The sequence below is a fragment of the Coregonus lavaretus genome, assembly GCF_964263955.1.
Source record: "Coregonus lavaretus genome assembly, chromosome: 11".
In the NCBI taxonomy this organism is placed as follows: Eukaryota; Metazoa; Chordata; class Actinopteri; order Salmoniformes; family Salmonidae; genus Coregonus; species Coregonus lavaretus.
Window position 1 is genome coordinate 14,674,680 of NC_139998.1, and position 19,759 is coordinate 14,694,438.

General features: G+C 42.3%; 1 protein-coding gene across 3 annotated transcripts in view; it reads left to right on the forward strand.

Annotated features, from left to right (window-relative positions):
* Window positions 1–4,294: 4,294 nt before the first annotated feature.
* Window positions 4,295–19,759, forward strand: part of LOC311137748 (transcriptional enhancer factor TEF-1-like) — a 41,061-nt gene continuing 25,596 nt past the window's right edge. For 2 of the 3 annotated variants that reach the window (XM_084172323.1, XM_084172325.1), the window contains exons 1-3: window positions 4,295–4,447; window positions 4,891–4,997; window positions 18,194–18,448. In XM_084172323.1, the coding sequence (XP_084028449.1) occupies window positions 18,226–18,448 (223 nt within the window). In that variant the 5' untranslated portion in view covers window positions 4,295–4,447; window positions 4,891–4,997; window positions 18,194–18,225. Of the gene's footprint in view, window positions 4,448–4,890; window positions 4,998–15,074; window positions 15,189–18,193; window positions 18,449–19,759 lie in introns of all 3 variants that reach the window. The other variant, XM_084172324.1, reaches the window with a different exon arrangement.

The window sequence follows — 19,759 nt, forward strand, 5'->3', positions numbered from 1 at the left end:
TTCTCAGTTGATATCAAGCTAAATGGCAGTCGGCCTAGTATGAAGCCACTACAACCATAATAACGTTAGTTTCCAATGACCCATTGCTCTACCTCTGACACATTCACTACTGAACTATTATCACTAAAGCTAAGGGAGTGAGAGCTTTCAGTACATTTGAGTACACTTCCACCCTATAGAGAGAAAATAACAGGAAACGACAGCAGAGTAATTGACTGCTCGTGTAAGGTGCCTTGAATACTAGTGTTCTCCCCATTAGAGGGCAATTACCCCTTTCTCTCTCCCTCTCTACATCCCTCTCCCCCTTGTATTCCTTTCATTACCTTTCCTCACAGCAGAGCTAGTGTTAGTGCATCTGCCTCTCACACCTCACCTTTAGCTGGCATAAGAGTGTAGCGAGCGGAGGAGAGAGAAGGGACCATTGGCGGAGATGTGAAGAAAATAATTTAATACCTTTGGCGTCCTTTATTTGCATGTGAGGATTGATCATTCATTTTTGGGAAAAGCTGAACACGTACGCTAAACACCAATAGAAACGCACACAATGTCTGCACTGTTAGACCCGTTTCGCTATGGGTCATGTGACCTGGCTACCCTCTCTCTCCTTCAAGTGTTGGGATTTTAACATGCTGCTAAGAAACTAGGGCCAACATCGAAGGCTGAGGCATTCACCCATAACATCACAAGCAGGCCTGTGGACTATGAATCGGAGAGACAATTGGTGCACAAACATTCATGTATTTACAGTGCATTTGGGACCCCTTGACTTTTTCCACATTTTGTTACATTACAGCCTTATTCTAAAAGTGATTTAAATTAATTTTTTCCCTCATCAATCAACACACTACCCCATAATGACAAAGCGAAAACAGGTTTTAAGAAATTGTTGCTAATTTTTTTATTAAAATCAATACATAAGTATTCAGACCCTTTGCTATGAGACTCTAAATTGAGCTCAGGTGCATCCTGTTTCCATTGATCATCCTTGAGATGTTTCTACAACTTGATTGGAGTCCACCTGTGGTAAATTCAATTGATTGGACATGATTTGGAAAGGCACACACCTGTCTATATAAGGTCCCACAGTTGACAGTGCATGTCAGAGCAAAAACCAAGCCATGAGGTCGAATTAATTGTCCATAGAGCTCCGAGACAGGATTGTGTCGAGGCACAGATCAGGGGAAGGCTACCAAAAAATATATGCAGCATTGAAGGTCCCCAAGAACAGTTTAGAACCACCAAGATTCTTCCTAGAGCTGGCCACCCGGCCAAACTGAGCAATCAGGGGAGAAGGGCCTTGGTCAGGGAGGTGACCAAGAACCCAATGCCCACTCTGACAGAGCTCCAGAGTTCCTCTGTGGAGATGTCTGAACCTTCCAGAAGGACAACCATCTCTGCAGTACTCCACCAATCAGGCCTTTATGGTAGAGTGGCCAGTCGGAAGCCACTCCTCAGTAAAAGGCACATGACAGCCCGCTTGGCGTTTGCCAAAAGGCACCTAAAGGACTCAAAAAAGAAACAAGATTCTCTGGTCTGATGAAACCAAGATTGAACTCTTTGGCCTGAATGCCAAGCGTCATGTCTGGACCATCCCTATGGTGAAGCATGGTGGTGGCAGCATCATGCTGTGGGGATGTTTTTCAGCGGCAGGAACTGGGAGACTAGTCAGGATCGAGGGAAAGATGAACGGAGCAAAGTACAGAGAGATCCTTGCTGAAAACCTGCTCCAGAGCGCTCATGACCTCAGACTGGGGCAAAGGTTCACCTTCCAACAGGACAATGACCATAAGCACACAGCCAAGACAACGCAGGAGTGGCTTCGGGACAAGTCTCTGAATGTCCTTGAGTGGCCCAGCCAGAGCCCAGACTTGAACCCGATCGAACATCTCTGGAGAGACTTGAAAATAGCTGTGCAGCGATGCTCCCCATCCAACCTGACAGAGCTTGAGAGGATGTGCAGAGAAGAATGGGAGAAACTCCCCAAATACAGGTGTGCCAAGCTTGTAGCGTCATACCCAAGAAGACTCGAGGCTGTAATCGCTGCCAACGGTGCTTCAACAAAGTACTGAGTAAAGGGTCTGAGTAGTTCTTTAAATGTGATATTACAGTTTCTTATGTTTTATAGATTTGCAAAAAATCTGAAAACCTGTTTTTGCCTTGTCATTATGGGGTATTGTCTGTAGATTCATGAGGGGAGGAGGAGGGGGAGGGGGGGGGGGAATTTAATCAATTTTAGAATAAGGCTGTAACGTAACAAAATGTGGAAAAGGTCAAGGGGTCTGAATACTTTCCGGATGCACTGTATGTGTATACTGACATCAACCGCTTCAAATGTCCCATTTATTAGACCATTTATAATACATGAATGTGCAGAGTGAATGCAGGCGCCATCTAAGTTATAGAAAGAGTGGGTTATATGACCTGCATTCACTCTGAAGAGTTTACATGTCATAAAATCTGCTCCCATTGACAACTGTCATATTTATGTCCCGTCAGATGACCTTCTGGTATAATGACAGTGTAATAGTGAAGTGAATTGATCTTGCCTGGAAGAAATAAGAAATGAAACTATGCTCAATCACTGTATGGCTCAAATTGAAATTACTGTCCCAGAGGCTCAATTGCCAATGACCTGAAAGCATTTGGATGCTCAAGCATTGCTGCATCCCTTCCTGTCATTCTATTTACCCCCATCAACACTGCTTTCCTCTGACCACAAGATGGCGACTGCTCACATGCTGAGATCTAATTTACCAGCTCTTCTGTCGAAGGCAAATGATGTTCAAAACATGTAGCCACTTCATGATACTGTGGCCAAGGGACTGTCACGGGCCGAGGCAGAGAAGAGGAAATGAAGGAAATTGTTATTATACAATATAAAGTTTATTATACAATATATAAAGTTCTCCATGTGTTTCATCCCCCTAAGTATTTAATTCCCAGGGTCTTTTCTCTTTTCTCTTTGCTGTTCTGGGAGATGGATTAGGAGAGGTCACACGACACCGGTATAGGGTAGTAAATCAGGCCAATTTAACCCCTGACCTCAGGGTGAGAGGGGTCAATTTAAGCCAGCAGAGACATTAACCATCAACACACTTATGATGGAGAGGCAAGGGCCTCTACTTGAACATCACAGTTTTTAGTAATGTTTCTGGTTTCCATGAAAATTGCTCTGCATGTGTATTATATTGGCAATGCAGCATCATATCCTCTGTGCGTCCGTGCGCACACGCTTCTGTTTGCATGCGTGTGTGTGTGTGAGCGTGAATGTGTTCATGCCTGTATTGCTGAGCGATTTGAGAAATGGGAGGACAATCTTATCTGTCCCCTGCTGTGGATAAAGAGACTGGCTCTGAGAGGGGTCAGGATGCCCTGGTGTCAGGTTGTGGCTGCTGACTCAGGTCATGACCCAGGAATACCTCTTAGCTTTGTGCCAAGACCCTCCTCATCTGAAGACATGGCTGAAGAGCCCCAGGGCTGGAACCTGAGCTGGGATGAGTTAAAAAAAACAACTTCTTAAAAGTCTGAGGCAGTGCTGCCTTACACAAGGCACCAGAAAGGGTGCATATTCATTCATTAATGTTGGTATGATTAGGTAGAGGTAGAAACATTTAATTCAAAAAAATATCTGTAATCTATTGTGATGACTTATCTCCTTGAAAGATAAGTTGGCTTTTACACGTTTGCAAACAAGTGGTTGTGAAACACTCCTTCTCGGTTTATGACCTTACAGCCTTTTGGAATGGTCAAAAATAATGATTTGGTCATCAGGTCAGCTGTAGGTACAGTTCCATCCACATGCTGCAGGAGAGAAGGTTATAGACTTGACACAAACAGACATGCCATGATAATAACAATTATGGTGCATTGCTGGGTAACTTGAAAATCAGCTCTGACAGGAACATTCTATTTTCGGCTACATAATAAATGCCTACAGCTAGTTTGTTCATTTTTGTAAAAAAGAAATCTCCAAAATACTGTCTATTTGGAAAGAATATAATGCCAACCAACAGTCTTATTAGTTCATGGATCATTCTTGGAATCTAAGTTATCTTTTTTTCTAAACAGAAATATCAAAGAGAGTTAGTGGATAGCCTATGTATAATATCCACAGATTTTTCGTTTGTTCTTTGAAGGAAGTTTGGGCGCACTACTGTTGTTTTGTTGAATGTGTACAGTCCCTCCCACCCGTCTGGCTCAGTGGCTTCAGAGTTTACAATGACGCCACTCACGCCCCGCCCCGAAAACTCGATCTTTGCGTTCATTTCATTCCTGCTCCCATTCCGCGCATACTTCGCATCCCTGTAGATACGCCGCGAATTTTACGCACTAGCCGGCTGGTCTGGAGAAAAAAACCTTGGCAGTTCTGAAAAAACATCTCAGCTCTTACAGCAAAATCGTAATACAGCGTTGATTGTGACAATTAACCATAATAGAGGTGTTTAAGGTAAGTTTGCAACTACTTTGTATGAGAAGTTATTGTGATGCGTTAGTAGGCAACTGGAAAATCAAAGTGGTCAGATTTAATTGGAAAATAAATATTTAAGGCTGACTAGAGTATATAAAAAAGATGTAGCCTATCTAATAGAATTAGGCCCCTAGTGAAATAGATTGTAGAAACTGCAAGCGTGCCATATTGGCTGGCTGAACTAGCCGACATCGGAGATCCGTCGCTTTCACTTTGTGCATAGACGTCGTCCGACATTGCATGAAAATCTTTGACATTTAAAAATAATAATTATAATAATCTGAAGACTCCTTTGGATAGTGCCACGGCGTCACAGTATATCGTCGTACAATTACTGTAGAACACATATTGTTGCTTTTACATGATACAAGTTATTCAGACACTTTTGATTGATCAACATTTTTGTGTTTTCCCCCCAACAGGCAGGGAGTTGCCGTCAAGGATATTTTGCTTTCCTAGCGCAAAAAAAAGCATACAAGTAAAGAGGACTTGTTGCATTCTCGGGTTTTCATTTGGCCCTTTGACATCTGTAAGTACACATTTTATTCGTACAATATAACATGTCGATTATGTAATGTTGTATCCAAATCAGTAATGTATTGCCTGGGAAAATTATTGTTGTGTGATATATTTCTGTTTACAGTAGTATTTGGATTTGTAAACAGTTTTGCAATCATATTCACCACCGAAGGACTTTTCCTTAGAAGTTATTTTGAGATTTCCATATAAAAAAAATAATATATATTTTCATTATTTTATCTGGTACATTATGTGTGAAGGTGAAAGTCCATATATTACAGAGGGCCTTTGCCTTCGTTAATGATTCATTCATCTAGGTGTGTAATACAGCCCCTAACCCTCCTGTGATTTCATGACTCCAAGAAGCAGCTGAAAATCTTTTGTAATTTGGTTTATGAATGCTATGATAAATATAGTGTTTCGTTTAATTTAATCACCATTCTCTCATCAGAGAAAATAAGAATGCAATTATTCCATGAGCCCATGGATTAGATTAGAAGTTTGTTTTGATCATGCTTAATCAAATCTTAATAACCTGCTTATTTTGACACAATAATGTGAAACATCTAATCTCATTTAGATAATTAAGAGATATCTTTAGTGAAATACTGACTTGAATCAAATGTCTTCAAGTATTCAGGTTTACTTGTCATGATTTTTTCCCACGTGATATGTTATGAAACTGTTTTTCAGTCTGATCATTGGTATGTCAGTAAAGTTCATGTAATTATCACTTTCCTAAAAGTAGACTTAGTTATTAGATTGAAAATAAAGCTTGAAATAAATATTTTGTCTAGCCAAGAGGGACTTCAAACCGCTTCTGAAATCAGAGGGATGGGGGGAGGTGCAAAATTCACTTCTGGGAGTGGAGGACTGTGGGGAAGAGGGGAGGGAGGGAGGGATGGAGGGAAAGAGGGTATTTTATTATCTTTGCTGTGTTTAGGCTGTGAGCGTATGGACAGTGGCGTAGTGCAGTTTCGCGGGGCCCCCGGAAGATCTGAGCAACAAAAATGCAGTTTTCTTTGTGTGGATATTTTTTTTTTGCCATGTGGCAGAGAGAAACATTTCCAGTTTTATAGCTAATTTCATGCTATTTTACACATTTTGCCATGAGTCGGAGAGAAAATGTTCCAAATTTCCTGTAATTCCAAAAAATCTAAATTGGGGTCCCCAACCTCTGGTTGGACTCCAACCCCAAAGGTTTGTGGGCCTTGCGCGGGCTGCGGGGATTGTGTGCTACGCCAGTGCATATGAAGCTGTTGAATCACCATGGGCAAACAGTCCTGTTCTTCAGTCCGTTGACATCTGGTTTAGTACTTCATGCACCTGTAGAGGGAAAGAAATGCAAATCCAGACGTTTGCTTTTACCCCTCCCTGCTGTAGAAATGTGGACTAACGACCATTTGTTCGGCTGTGTTTGTCCCTCACTGTCTAGGCCAGCCTATTGTTATCCCTGCAACAGGCTGTAGTGGCTGAGGCACCATATGCCTCCTATGTGCCTAGTCGGTGCTATCTGCTCATTTAGCTTATCAATGGCATTACAATATGGTAGATTTTTGAGTGCCAGCTTTTCTCCTTGTTATTCTGTCTTTGTATGGGGAAAAGGGAAAGGCCTGACACACCGAAGCATCCACAGCCTTAGAAAGTTACTTGGATAGGCTACTGTGATTTAGGAGTCAGGCTATCTGAATCTATGTAAAATACCTGGACTTTATCCCAAACAACAAAATATGTAATTGACATGTCTTTTAAGAACCATTGGTCTCATCAACATGTTATAAAATCAACAGGTGATTTACCTTCTGAGTGTGGGAATGATAGGCCTACACTGCTTTGTGTAACAAGAATCTCTCACGATTTAATCTGATTGCAAATCATTATCCCTCTCCTATTCTAAAGAGATTTTGTCTTAAATGGCCATTTTAAACATTATTAGAAGTGACCATCTTAACTAAAAGCCATGGAAATTAAATACATTCTCAGTGGAAACAGTGTATCATTTGGTCCCTTTCTGACATTCCCATGTCTTATTTTCATAGTAGTGAAAATTAATCCTGAGATAGATTGCCTGAGAGAAATACGTCTCATTTCTCTGGTCTGATAAGTTGCCTTGTTATCTGATACTCACAGGACAGAAAATGTGCGGCGGCCACAGAGAAAGGCTGTATTTTGGGAGGGAGAGACAATTAAACAGAAGGTAAATGGAGTGTAAAAGAGAAGAAAGAAAATTCATATGTAATGACATTTGGGAGTGGGTTTGTTAGAGCAACAATGCGTGGTGCGGTGGACTGGTGTGTCGCAGCACTGGGGCAGGGGCACGGGGGGCAGGCTTTGTTTGGAGAGCAGGGGAACAATGGGCGTCCTCCGGGGGCATGGCTGCCTGGCTGCAGGAGGGCCGGCCGCTCTGCTGGCCTGTTCCCCGGGCCTCCCCCCGTGCCCTGAGGTAAACCCTGTGTCACAAAGGGAGCGTTTCAGCACGGTCTGCTGCGCTGCACTTTCAGCCGCGCACGGCCCCACAAAGCAGACGGTGGGTGCCACCAAAACCGTACAGCTGGCACTCAGCCAGTGACGTCATGGCAGTGCAGCTGCTCCAGCGCTAGCTGCAGCCGCGGGGAATCTCTGCCTGCCAGCTTCTTCTGGCTGCACTTTGGTCCTGTCCACCAACCCTGAGACCACTGTAACTGTAGGGTTAGGACACACAAGACCACAGGGTTAGGAATGTAAAGAGGATGACAGACGAGGGAGCTTTCATTATCCCTTCTCATTAGTATCAACAGCCCTCACAACAAAAAAGTTGTCCAAATGTAACAAGTTGAGGCGTGCCATCTATTTAATCAATGGGATTAAATAAATTGCTCCATAAAGCCTTTTTTTTTATTTTACCATATTATACCACTTAAATTCTTACTTAAATATACAATAGCAGCATCAGAAATTAACAGCTTCGTAATTCAAACCATCTGACAGCTGAAATGCTATTTTCCTTTTATTTATTTTTTAGTCTTTCTCTTTTCTAAAATAAAAATCCTCATAGCTGTTTAGGCTACGGATGGTGGGACCCACGACCGATGTGTCATGAGAGCAATATGCAACCCATCCGTCACTACATGAGTCAGAACCTGAAGTTAAAACAACTCCTCAGAGTTCTTGGCCTCAGCTGAATCAGGAACTCCAGGCTCCAACTGCTTCCTTTCCCCGGACTGAGTACAGTACAGTAGTAGTGGCAACATGTACTGATTAAACCACAAGAAAATAAAAATACCTTATTTTAGCAGATAAATTGAGTACAATTGTTGGTTCCTACAATGTTATTTAGCATATGGCACAATGCTACTACTTTACTTGGATTACTGTGGCCTACTGCATCATTGGTTAAGTACTAACAGATAGGTAGCCTAGCGGTTAATAGTGTTGGGCTAGTATCCGAAAGGTTGCTGGTTCGAATCCCCGAGCCAACTAGGTGAAAAATCTGTCAATGTGTCCTTGAGCAAGGCACTTAACCCTAATTGCTCCTGTAAGTCTCTGGATAAGAGCGTCTGCTAAAATGTGAAATGTAACAGTTATGATATCTAGGCTCTTTTGACAAAAATGTACATTGCAAGAGGAAGTCAGATGTATTATTTAAATAAAAGATGCCCACATCACATTAGGTTGCACTTTTGTCTGTAAATAAAAGGTGCCTTTGACTATTTCAATGGGAGAGGAGGAAAACACAATTTGGGCTAAATTGAGTTTGTACATTTCATTAGGTGGAGCTGAAACGGCCTCTTTGTTGCATCCTGAGCGCCATGACTGTTATCTAACAGAGGTTGTATCAGTGGTTAGCCTAGGGACACACATGGTTCACAGCCCTCTTTGAAACCACATGCTCCTATCCTGCGGAGTGTCAAGGAAGGATTATACACTTACACTCAGCAGGCTGCTCTGGAGTTCACACTTCTTGGAGCATGTTGATATTACTCCAACCCAGGCCTGTCTTTCCTGGTAGAGCCTATTGTTGAGGGAGAGAGTGACGCTCCAGGAAGATGACAGATAATAGAGGGGTCTGACTCAGCAATATAGCCACCTGAAGAAGAATAGGAGTTGTGCTTATAGGAAACACCAGTAACACAATACCTGGAGGAAGTGGGCCTGCTCACAGATCTATGGACAATACATGGGGGAAGCAGAGTCTTTTTGGCTGCTACAACTACGTTGCTTAAAGCTGAAAATTGCACAAGATAGTTTTGAATTCTCGGACAGAACATTAACTGTTCAGCATATATAGTACTACAGTATTACTGTGGACCCCTTTCCATAGTTCACAGAGACAAGCCTCACTTGAACCAATTGAACCATTGGGAATCTGCACTGGCTGGCAGTCAGCAAACAAAATAGTTTCCAGAGGGTTGCGTTTCACCTACATGCCATTAGCACTTAGGTGGGAGGAGATGACACTGCTGAAGGGGAGACAGACAAACAAAAAGCGCTCTCCTCTCCTCCTCATGTAGTGGAACTAGTGAAGTATCCTGGTACTGTAGCTGTCTATCGGGGCCTGAATGCTATCAGAGTTACCATGCTGCCAGGTTAGCTTGGGTTTAGTGATTACTCTGCCTCCATAGCCTGATAGCTGGACATTGTCAACCGTTCAGAACTGTAGAAGGAGGCCAATGACCCATACAGACAGTCATGAAGTTCCTCTAAAACAACTGGATGGCTAGTGTAGGCACAAGTGGACCACCTATTACTGTTGCTTTTTATATCTGAATTGGTATCTTATTTTCCCTCAACAAAATATTCTGTTTTACATAATTCTTTCATGAACCATTCATCAATTAAGTTGTTGCCTGGAAACAGCTACATGTTATTGCTTTAATGCAGTCAAAATTGATTTCCCATTTGTGTGTTGGGTTTGTTTCTATAAAAGAAATGCAGCGCCCCAGTGTTTTGTATCATGATGTAGCAATAAGTAGAACATTCAAATTGCTGTGGTTCGCTACTACACATTTGAAATAATATTGCATGATGAACTAAAATTTCTGTGACATCTGTTTCATCTATTAAAGTGAAATGGTTCAGCACGGTGTGTGATTGTTGGAAAATACAATATGTACATTTTTTATCAATCTTTACATTTAATATTGAACACAAAATGAACACAGGATTTCTATTTGATGTTTCTGTTCCCAGTTTTCCAGCGTACAATGAATGTATCTGAAGTTCTCACTATAGTGCAGGCCACCTTGAACTGCATTGACTGAACTTGAACTGCAAGACTCATCCGGGTAGAATTCAATTTAGCTCTATACAATGATAGACATCAGACTCCAAAAATAAGCTACATGCTGTGACTAATATTTGTGAAATTCACTTAAATGGATTCGTCTTTAGAGTGACCGTCATTAGAGTGACTTGCTTTATACTATGTTGGATCCTATATCATGCAGGGGCATAGCTCGAGCCCTTTCTATACCCTGTAAGATATGTGTTCCTACGTCTCTCTATCTTTATGTCACTAATAAGAGCATTTCCATGTTGTGCAGCTTGTGGTATGTAGTAATCTGCTCAGACTTGACTGTTGAATTGACACTGACATTTCCTCCTCTCACAGCCAGTGATAATTAGCTAGTGTGTTTTGTATTCAGTAGAAACCTCAGAGCACCACTCAGTGACTCTGTGAATAGCCAGGGTCTCAGCCTGTGTCTCTTATTAACAAGTATGGCAACAGTCCTCTGACACATCAATGACCTTGTTACTGCTGTCTTACAGGACAGAGCCACCTGGTTAGGACTGGGGTTGGTTGGTGCTCTCTGTGGTGTTGAGGCAAAAGCCGAGAGCTGCACCTCTGAGGATGGTGTTGTCATTTGTCATGTCATTTGGAGCTGTGAATGGACTGGAGCCCCATCCAGCCGTGCTCACTGAGAACCAGTCTCTCCTGGTAATGAGGATGTCTCTCTCTGTCAGGTGTTGGGAGATGGAGGGCATGCTCATTAGGGTTGACTATTTTCCCGGTATTTTACAAATGTTACATCCCGAGAATAAATCACTTTTCTCCCGGGTAACCCAGTATTTCCCGCCAAATCCGGAAGTGTCATTCAAAAGCATCATAACGTATATGATGTCTGGATTTGATTAGAGCTTTGATCAGCATGAGAATTTGATTTTAATTTTGAAAAATAATAGGGCCTATTTGTATAATTAGTAGGCTGACGCATATATATATATATATATATATATATATATATATATATATATATGGCGTCTACTAATTATACAAATGAAGATAAGGACAACAAAACGTATTTCATTTAACTTTTGAAAGCGAGGAAGGAATTAAGCAACAATAGAGATAGAAAGACTAATATTCTGAATATTTCCCCTAATGTTATTAGCCTACCTCCTCTTTCTCTCTCTATTGTTGCTTCATTCCTTCCTCGCTTTCAAAAGTTAAATGAAATATGTTTCGTTGTCCTTATCTTCATCATTCTAATGACATCATTGAATAATATAGGACTAGAATTAGATGTAGAAGGCTTTCAATTCTCTTCACGAAGATTGAATGGTTATGGGTCTGAATAAATAACTGCTATAGCCTACCACCATCGCGCGTTCGCTCTTCTTTCAAACTACCCGTGAGTTCTATTGGCTGCTGTATTTAACATTCAGCAAAAAAGAGCTTGCATCCCTCTTCGACTAGTCCATTGCTATAACAAATGCAAAATAAATAATGTCCAGCAAGCTATTCTAGTCTAGATTTTTCTGCATTGGACTCCAAGAGCTAAGGAGCATTTTTTAAGGAGAGGCCAGCAGAGCACAAGTGCTTGCGTATTGCGCAAGAGACAGAGGCTATAAGTTAGAAGCTTATTATGCATAACCCATCATTATTTAGCTACATATAAGGCTAATACTGCATTGAATGTATTACCTGAAAGAGGTAGGCTAGGACATCTAAATATAGGGCTATATATCAATCTAGAACAGGATTATCTATTTTGAATACAATTTGAATGGAGTTGATGGAGAGAGAAAGACTGTGAGAGAGTGCTCGCGCGTGCACTGATTTAAAGCAATTTGAGTAATAGGCTGTTTTAAAACTCTGCAGCTGCAATATTTTTTTTAAATGTACAATTAAAAACCAAGGTGACCCCTGAAAGCCAGATGGAGATGGGTAAATAAGACGCACATTCGGTCTTTATATTACTGTAGCATAGGCTATGCTGCAGAAAATGTACAGTGGCTTGCGAAAGTATTCACCCCACTTGGCATTTTTCCTATTTTGTTGCCTTACAACCTGGAATTAAAATGGATTTTTTGGGGGGTTTGTATCATTTGATTTAAACAACATGCCTACCACTTTGAAGATGCAAAATATGTTTTATTGTGAAACAAACAAGAAATAAGACAAAAAAACTGAAAACTTGAGCGTGCATAACTATTCACCCCCACAAAGTCAATACTTTGTAGAGCCACCTTTTGCAGCAATTACAGCTGCAAGTCTCTTGGGGTATGTCTCTATAAGGTTGGCACATCTAGCCACAGGGATTTTTGCCCATTCTTCAAGGCAAAACTGCTCCAGCTCCTTCAAGTTGGATGGGTTCCGCTGGTGTACAGCAATCTTTAAGTCATACCACAGATTCTCAATTGGATTGAGGTCTGGGCTTTGACTAGGCCATTCCAAGACATTTAAATGTTTCCCCTTAAACCACTCGAGTGTTGCTTCAGCAGTATGCTTAGGGTCATTGTCCTGCTGGAAGGTCAACCTCCGTTCCAGCCTCAAATCTCTGGAAGACTGAAACAGGTTTCCCTCAAGAATTTCCCTGTATTTAGTGCCATCCGTCATTCCTTCAATTCTGACCAGTTTCCCAGTCCCTGCCGATGAAAAACATCCCCACAGCCTGATGCTGCCACCACCATGCTTCACTGTGTGGATGGTGTTCTCGGGGTGATGAGAGGTGTTGGGTTTGCGCCAGAAATAGCGTTTTCCTTGATGGCCAAAAAGCTCAATTTTAGTCTCATCTGACCAGAGTACCTTCTTCCATATGTTTGGGGAGTCTCCCACATGCCTTTTGGCGAACACCAAATGTGTTCTTTAAGCAATTGCTTTTTTCTGGCCACTCTTCCATAAAGCCCAGCTCTGTGGAGTGTACGGCTTAAAGTGGTCCTATGGACAGATACTCCAATCTACACTGTGGAGCTTTGCAGCTCCTTCAAGGTTATCTTTGGTCTCTTTGTTGCCTCTCTGATTAATGCCCTCCTTGCCTGGTCCGTGAGTTTTGGTGGGCGGCCCTCTCTTGGCAGGTTTGTTGTGGTGCCATATTCTTTCAATTTTTTTATAATGGATTTAATGGTGCTCCGTTGGATGTTCAAAGTTTCGGATATTTTTTATTACCCAACCCTGATCTGTACTTCTCCACTACTTTGTCCCTGACCTGTTTGGAGAGCTCCTTGGTCTTCATGGTGCCGCTTGCTTGGTGGTGCCCCTTGCTTGGTGGTGCCCCTTGCTTAGTGGTGTTGCAGACTCTGGGGCCTTTCAGAACAGGTGTATATATACTGAGATCATGTGACACATATATACTGAGATCATGTGACACAGGTGGACTTTATTTAACTAATTATGTGACTTCTGAAGGTAATTGGTTGCACCAGATCTTATTTAGGGGCTTCATAGCAAAGGGGGTGAATACATATGCACGCACCACTTTTCCGATAGTTATTTTTTTGAATTTTTTGAAACAAGTTATTTTTTTCATTTCACTTCACCAATTTGGACTATTGTATGTCCATTACATGAAATCCAAATAAAAATCAATTTAAATTACAGGTTGTAATGCAACAAAATAGGAAAAACGCCAAGGGGGATGAATACTTTTGCAAGGCACTGTAGGCCTACCTGTCACAAGAAAAAACGCTACCATGATGAGATGATAGGTCTACACGTGTATTGTGAACTGCACTCCATACTGAGATGGGCTAACAATTTATTGTAATTTACCGGTTTCTCGCAGTTATATATCCCGGGAAAAGGGAGTGGTTTTGGGTGGTAAATCCTGGTAAATCTCGGTAACCGGGTTCCAGCCATTCAACCCTAATGCTCATATTAGTCAGAAATTCAGTTAATTTTTTTTATAGCATTAGGTCCCACATCTTGCTATGAATGTATGTAATGTACCTCATATTACATCAAATGCAGTGCAATCCACAGACTGCATAGCAAACTTAGATGTGGAGGCAGAAGTCAGCATTTCAGAAATATTCTGGATTTTTCATCCGCTCCTCTCCATTTTTACAATTATGACGGCAACAAAGGATGTGCAAATGTTAATGGCATAGTAGGGCAGTAAATAGACCCGTTCAGGTGTAGGGATATTGAAATAATGGCGTTGTGTTGAGGCCTCTCCAGAGAGATAAAGGAGCTGTGTCTCACTTAGCCCAATGCTGAAATGACAAACGGAACAAGATGGGCACACTCTTTCACTGATGCATCATGCTATTGAAATGCAAAGAGATATCTGACAGAGAAAAGCATGAAAGGAGGGGTTGTCAGCCTTTGAATTTGAATATCCAGCCTTATAGACTCATAAACTAATAGCAGGGCTTAAGTAATTCATGTTATCAGTAGAAATTAACTGAATAGCAGGGGATAAAAGTCTTTTTTCTCAACGATTGCTTGTAAGATGTTGGAAAAGATCTAAGAACATCATTCGTTTGTTTCCTCTTGTAGATAATTAACCCTTTTGTATTAAATCTGTACTTATTCATACAGGTCTCATTTCATAATTACAAAATGCAAAATTGTATTATGAATGGCCTTGTTAGTGCAGTTGTCAGAAATATTTTCAGGCTTTGTAACTGGCATCTTTGTGCGCTTATATGGCTACCTCCGAGTCCAGCTTTTGTTTAACGGTTAGGTTAATAGAGAAAAATCCCACTGTACGTCTCTCTCTCCCTCTCTGTAGGTTTCAGGCATGGCCATATCCATTTAGTAGTGTTGTGTGAAGGTGTTTTCACATTGCCCCTGTGGGGAACAGCTTTCCTAGAAATGGCAGAAGATTGGATGCCAGGGAGGTTCTGGTAAAACACAGTGTTTTGTGTTTTGTCTGCATTTTAGATGGATGCAGCTTCCAAGAGAGAAAACATATCCACGAGGCAGAGGACCATGCTACTACTTGTGTTCACTGTTACAGTGATAACATGATCAACCCCCTACCAACACAACCCCCTGGTGATGCAAACACTCATATATACATATCATTACAACACAATGTCTGGTCGGCCTCCCTATTTCCCTGCCTGCAGCGATGCACATTGCATATACAGAGGTAGCCCCAGAAGAGCTGGAATTAGAGCAGGCGGGAGAGAGAGAAAGAGAGAGAGAGCGATAGAGAGAATGACAGAGAGACAGCTGCCTGGTGTGAATGTATGCCCCCTGTTTCTGTGGAATCGCATTCATGCCATGGCGTTTGTTTGGAAGGCTGTCCCTGCCTGGAGGATGAAGTGCAGTGTAAGTGTAGCCACAGTATATTGTTGCATGACTAATCTCCCCCTCCCATCTGCCACTGGGGCCTCGGACAAGCAGTCCCACTCCAGCATCTAGCACGGCCATATTGCACCAATCACAACATTCTGTCTCCCTTTGCCCCTCCCTCCCTCCTCCCCTACATTAGTACAGATCAGTGGAGCAGAGAGGCAGCTTGAGCTGAGACATTGCCCCATATTGTGCACCATCGCATAACATAACAGAGCAACCATGTCCAAACATCAGATCCATATGAGTAAATCCATATGTAAATCCAGATTATCTTCTTATTGTTTGTTTTTTATCATTGGAAGAACTCAAGCATTTATACACTGTCTACTATGTTATTGACAACTCAACAAAAAAAATGTACATGGAGAAAAATAAATGTATCAGACTTATTATTAAAACTCACCCTCTTGTTGCTCATAAAAAGCATATTTGATGTATGCTGGAATTCAGGTTACCAGTTTGATTAAATAGGGCCTAAGTATTGCTTCCAGATTCCTCTTTAATTTTGCAGCAGGTTTACATAATTGGGAAATGGGAATAAGGGGGGGTAAATGTATTTGTCTGCAAAGCCTTTTGTGATGTGGTTTGTATCGGGGTGCTTTAATCTTTCCCAGCGGCCCACTCTAACAGGAAATAATCAAGGCCCTGGATGCAGATTAGTGAGGTGATACATTTAAGCTCAACAGATGAGTTAATTATGCAGTTTTCATTGCAGGGACTACACTGATAGGATTCTGCTCTTTGCCAATTCAACACCAAAATGCTAATCCGGAGGGATTTTCCTATTATCTCTACAGGGATACAGAAAACATCCCTGTGTCACACATGTCACATGCTAATTCTCATTTTTCTCCTGAGTACCAAATGCATGTTACTCATATGTTATACAAAACATAGAATGATTTTTATGGTTTGGATTTAACAGCATATAGACAGTCATCACTGTCTGTGCCTAAATTTCTATTTGTTGAACTTTGGTGGGCACTCTCAGTGCTGTGAATATGTATGTCTATGGTTGCCACACATGTCAGTACAGTTCAGTAAGTGCCACATATGCATGTAAAGAGCTTAATATTGGAAGAGCTTAATATTTCATCACGTTAGGTGCGGTAAGCCTCTTTCGACTTCCTAGAGAGATGGGTTCTGGGAAAGACACTTGTGGGAGTGTGGAGGAAAACCTCCGCTCCACAGATATCCTGCTGGGCAGTGGTGATTATAGTAGCTAGGCATCTCCAAAACACTTCTGAGTGTCACTGTAATCCATTTGCAGACAGATTCTGTAACGCCAAAGAGTCCCCTTTAGTAAACATTCTTTTTTGTTTACCTTACTAAATCTACCCCAACTATCTCTGCCATCTACTCCTCAAATAATGCTACTATGTCTCAAATCATGCTACTATGTCAAACTAACTGAAGGAGAAGGTATTTTACATGAGGATGCTGAATGAAGCCAAATTCATTCAACATTTGAATTACTCCTTTCTCCCATCTGATAACCCCCATTTATCAGCATGCTGTTAGTGATTACTAACTCAGTTCATAAATCAGTGGGGGGAGAGTCATTTAGTGGTTGGAATGGAACGTTTTCCCCCCACCAATAGCAGTAGTTAGTTGTGCAATGTCAGCACTCAGCACACAAAACCAAATTCAGTCAAAGCTACGTCTGCTCTGTGGCAGATTCTTTACCAGCAGCCCCCACCCCCGTCAACCACACACACACACATACACACACACAGACACACACACACACAGACAGATCCTCCAGTGTACTGACATTCTAGAGGAAACATATGCTGTTAGTCGCTCTTTACAACAAAGCGTGCTCCATGAATAGGATCTTGTTTGAGAGGAAGGAGTTGCTGCTCGGCAACTGGATGGGGAGGGGGGGGGGGCAGCTGTGTGGCCATCTCCACAAAGCCATGGGGAATAAAGTATATTCCAGCTGTACACTTTCTCTATAGGAAACATTCTACTTGTTGGGGTGGATGTTGTTTATGATTGTTTCGAAATTTAGATGATGAAGTAACTGTATTTAGACGTGAAATTGACAATGTCATTTTGAATAGGATATTGTGAATATAGACTCATATTTCTGGAGCTCCATGAAGCCTTTGTATGGCGAACCCCCTTATATGAACCCCAGCCATATTGAAGAGCTTGGTGACAGACTGCCTTTGAGTAGTGACTGACTATGATAGTGGTTTCCAAGTAGATGGCAGCTGGTGTGGATTAATGCTACCCAAGGCCTCTCTTCTATTAGCTCTTGGCTTGTGGCTTCCTTCTACCATGTTCTTTTATAGCCTTTTTATTGTATCCACATGTTTGTTTTGGGATTGGATCACATTATTCTTTCACCAGGTGTATACAGCATTAACGATCTGTCTTGCTATACAATGTCATGTTAAGCTGAGAAGAAATGTTGATAGGAATAATCCTCATGTCTAAATCCTGGCGACAGTTTGAATGTTCTCAAACTTAGCACTTGTGTAAAAACGACAACTCTCTGAGCAAACATAGCAGTAGTTTCCCTCGTTGTCTCGCTTGTGTTCGCTCCCTTCCCCTGCTCTGCTGCTACTGCTGCTTCCCAGGCCAGAGTGAACCAGGCCTGCACTTCTCTGTTGGTGCTGGATGCAGCTGGTTTATACTCTGCTCTGTAACTGACTAACTGACTGTTTGTTTGTTCCGCTGCTGGTCTCCAGGTTTCTCCCCCTAGTGTGATCCAGGCCTGGGCATGGACGAGCGCACCGCCACTATGGACCCCAGCAGTTGGAGCGGCAGCGAGAGCCCCGCAGACGACATGGAGAGGATGAGCGACGGGGCCGATAAGGGCATGGATGGGGACCCCGAGGGCGTGTGGAGCCCTGACATCGACCAGAGCTTCCAGGAGGCGCTGGCTATCTACCCCCCCTGTGGGCGCAGGAAGATCATCCTCTCAGACGAGGGCAAGATGTACGGTAAGTACGGAGGAAGAGAATAACTCCAAGAAAGGCTCTAATGCAGTTTGTTACAACTGGGCTGTTGTTCACAGAAGTGGACAATGTGGGAGGTATATTTAGTTAGAATTATTAGAAACAACACATACTGCACAGTGGTGAGTTAGTGAGAGTGGAAGAGTGGTGAGTTAGTGAGAGTGGAAGAGTGTTGAGTTAGTGAGAGTGGAAGAGTGTTGAGTTAGTGAGAGTGAAAGAGTGGTGAGTTAGTGAGAGTGGAAGAGTGGTGAGTTAGTGAGAGACATGACCAGTGAGTCTCTGCTGGAGGCCTGGAGTGCTGTGGGAGGGAGGGAGGCAGGGGTTTAGAACTAAAGCCAGTGTGAACCATTAGTGAGGAGCAGATGGTCGTGCGGCTGCCACCAGCTGCGCCGTACACTCCCCCCCCACCCCCCCCCCCCCCCCCCACCCTCTTTCTCACTCCCTCACACACACACATACATACACACACACACACACACTCCCTCACCCTCCCTCTCTTCTTGGGCTTGGCTGGTGATGTTGGGAGAGGGAGGACACTCCCCTCCTCCTCCTTCTCTGAGTGTCATAGTTGCTCACAGCACACAACACAACATCCAGTGTCTGCTCTCATGTGACCTCACTACCCAAGCTCACAGTCTGTGTCAAACTCAGGCCTCTTACCGAGTCAGAAATCTGATGTGAGAAAGATATTATATGCAGAAACGAGAAAACTATTTTAGAGTCAGATGTAACAGTACTGTGGCACTTTGGGAACTTTTAGTGCACTTTTTCTGGTTGTAAGTGTGTATACTTCTATATGTTGTTGTATAATGTCTTCAGGTTGTTTCTGAGACTCTTGACACACAATGGAGTCAAATGAGATCATCTACAGTGTTTGAGTTTATGTTTATTGAATATGGCCCTAACTAGATCAATCTCTGTCTGAGCGTGTTGACAGACGTGTTATCTCTGCTTGGTTGTGATTTATTGAGTGGGATCAAGACAGGGTAGGTCAGAGGTCGTCAGTATTTAGATATGTTCCAGACTCAGCTGCTTGTTTCTTTACCTTCTCTAGAACATAACAATGATCCCTCTGGGATTTTACTCAAAACCTGATTCTGTAAGTTTGACACTAACACATATCCATCATTGGAAACTGGGCCAGTATACCTTGTGCACTTGTCATTGTAGTTTATTCTAATGTATTACAAATTGCTATGCGTTACTTATGGATGGGATCTGCATGTCAGCATATCAGGTAAGGAGGACAAGAGAGCGGGTTGAGAGGCATGTAGAGTTGGAATACTGAGCAGTGAT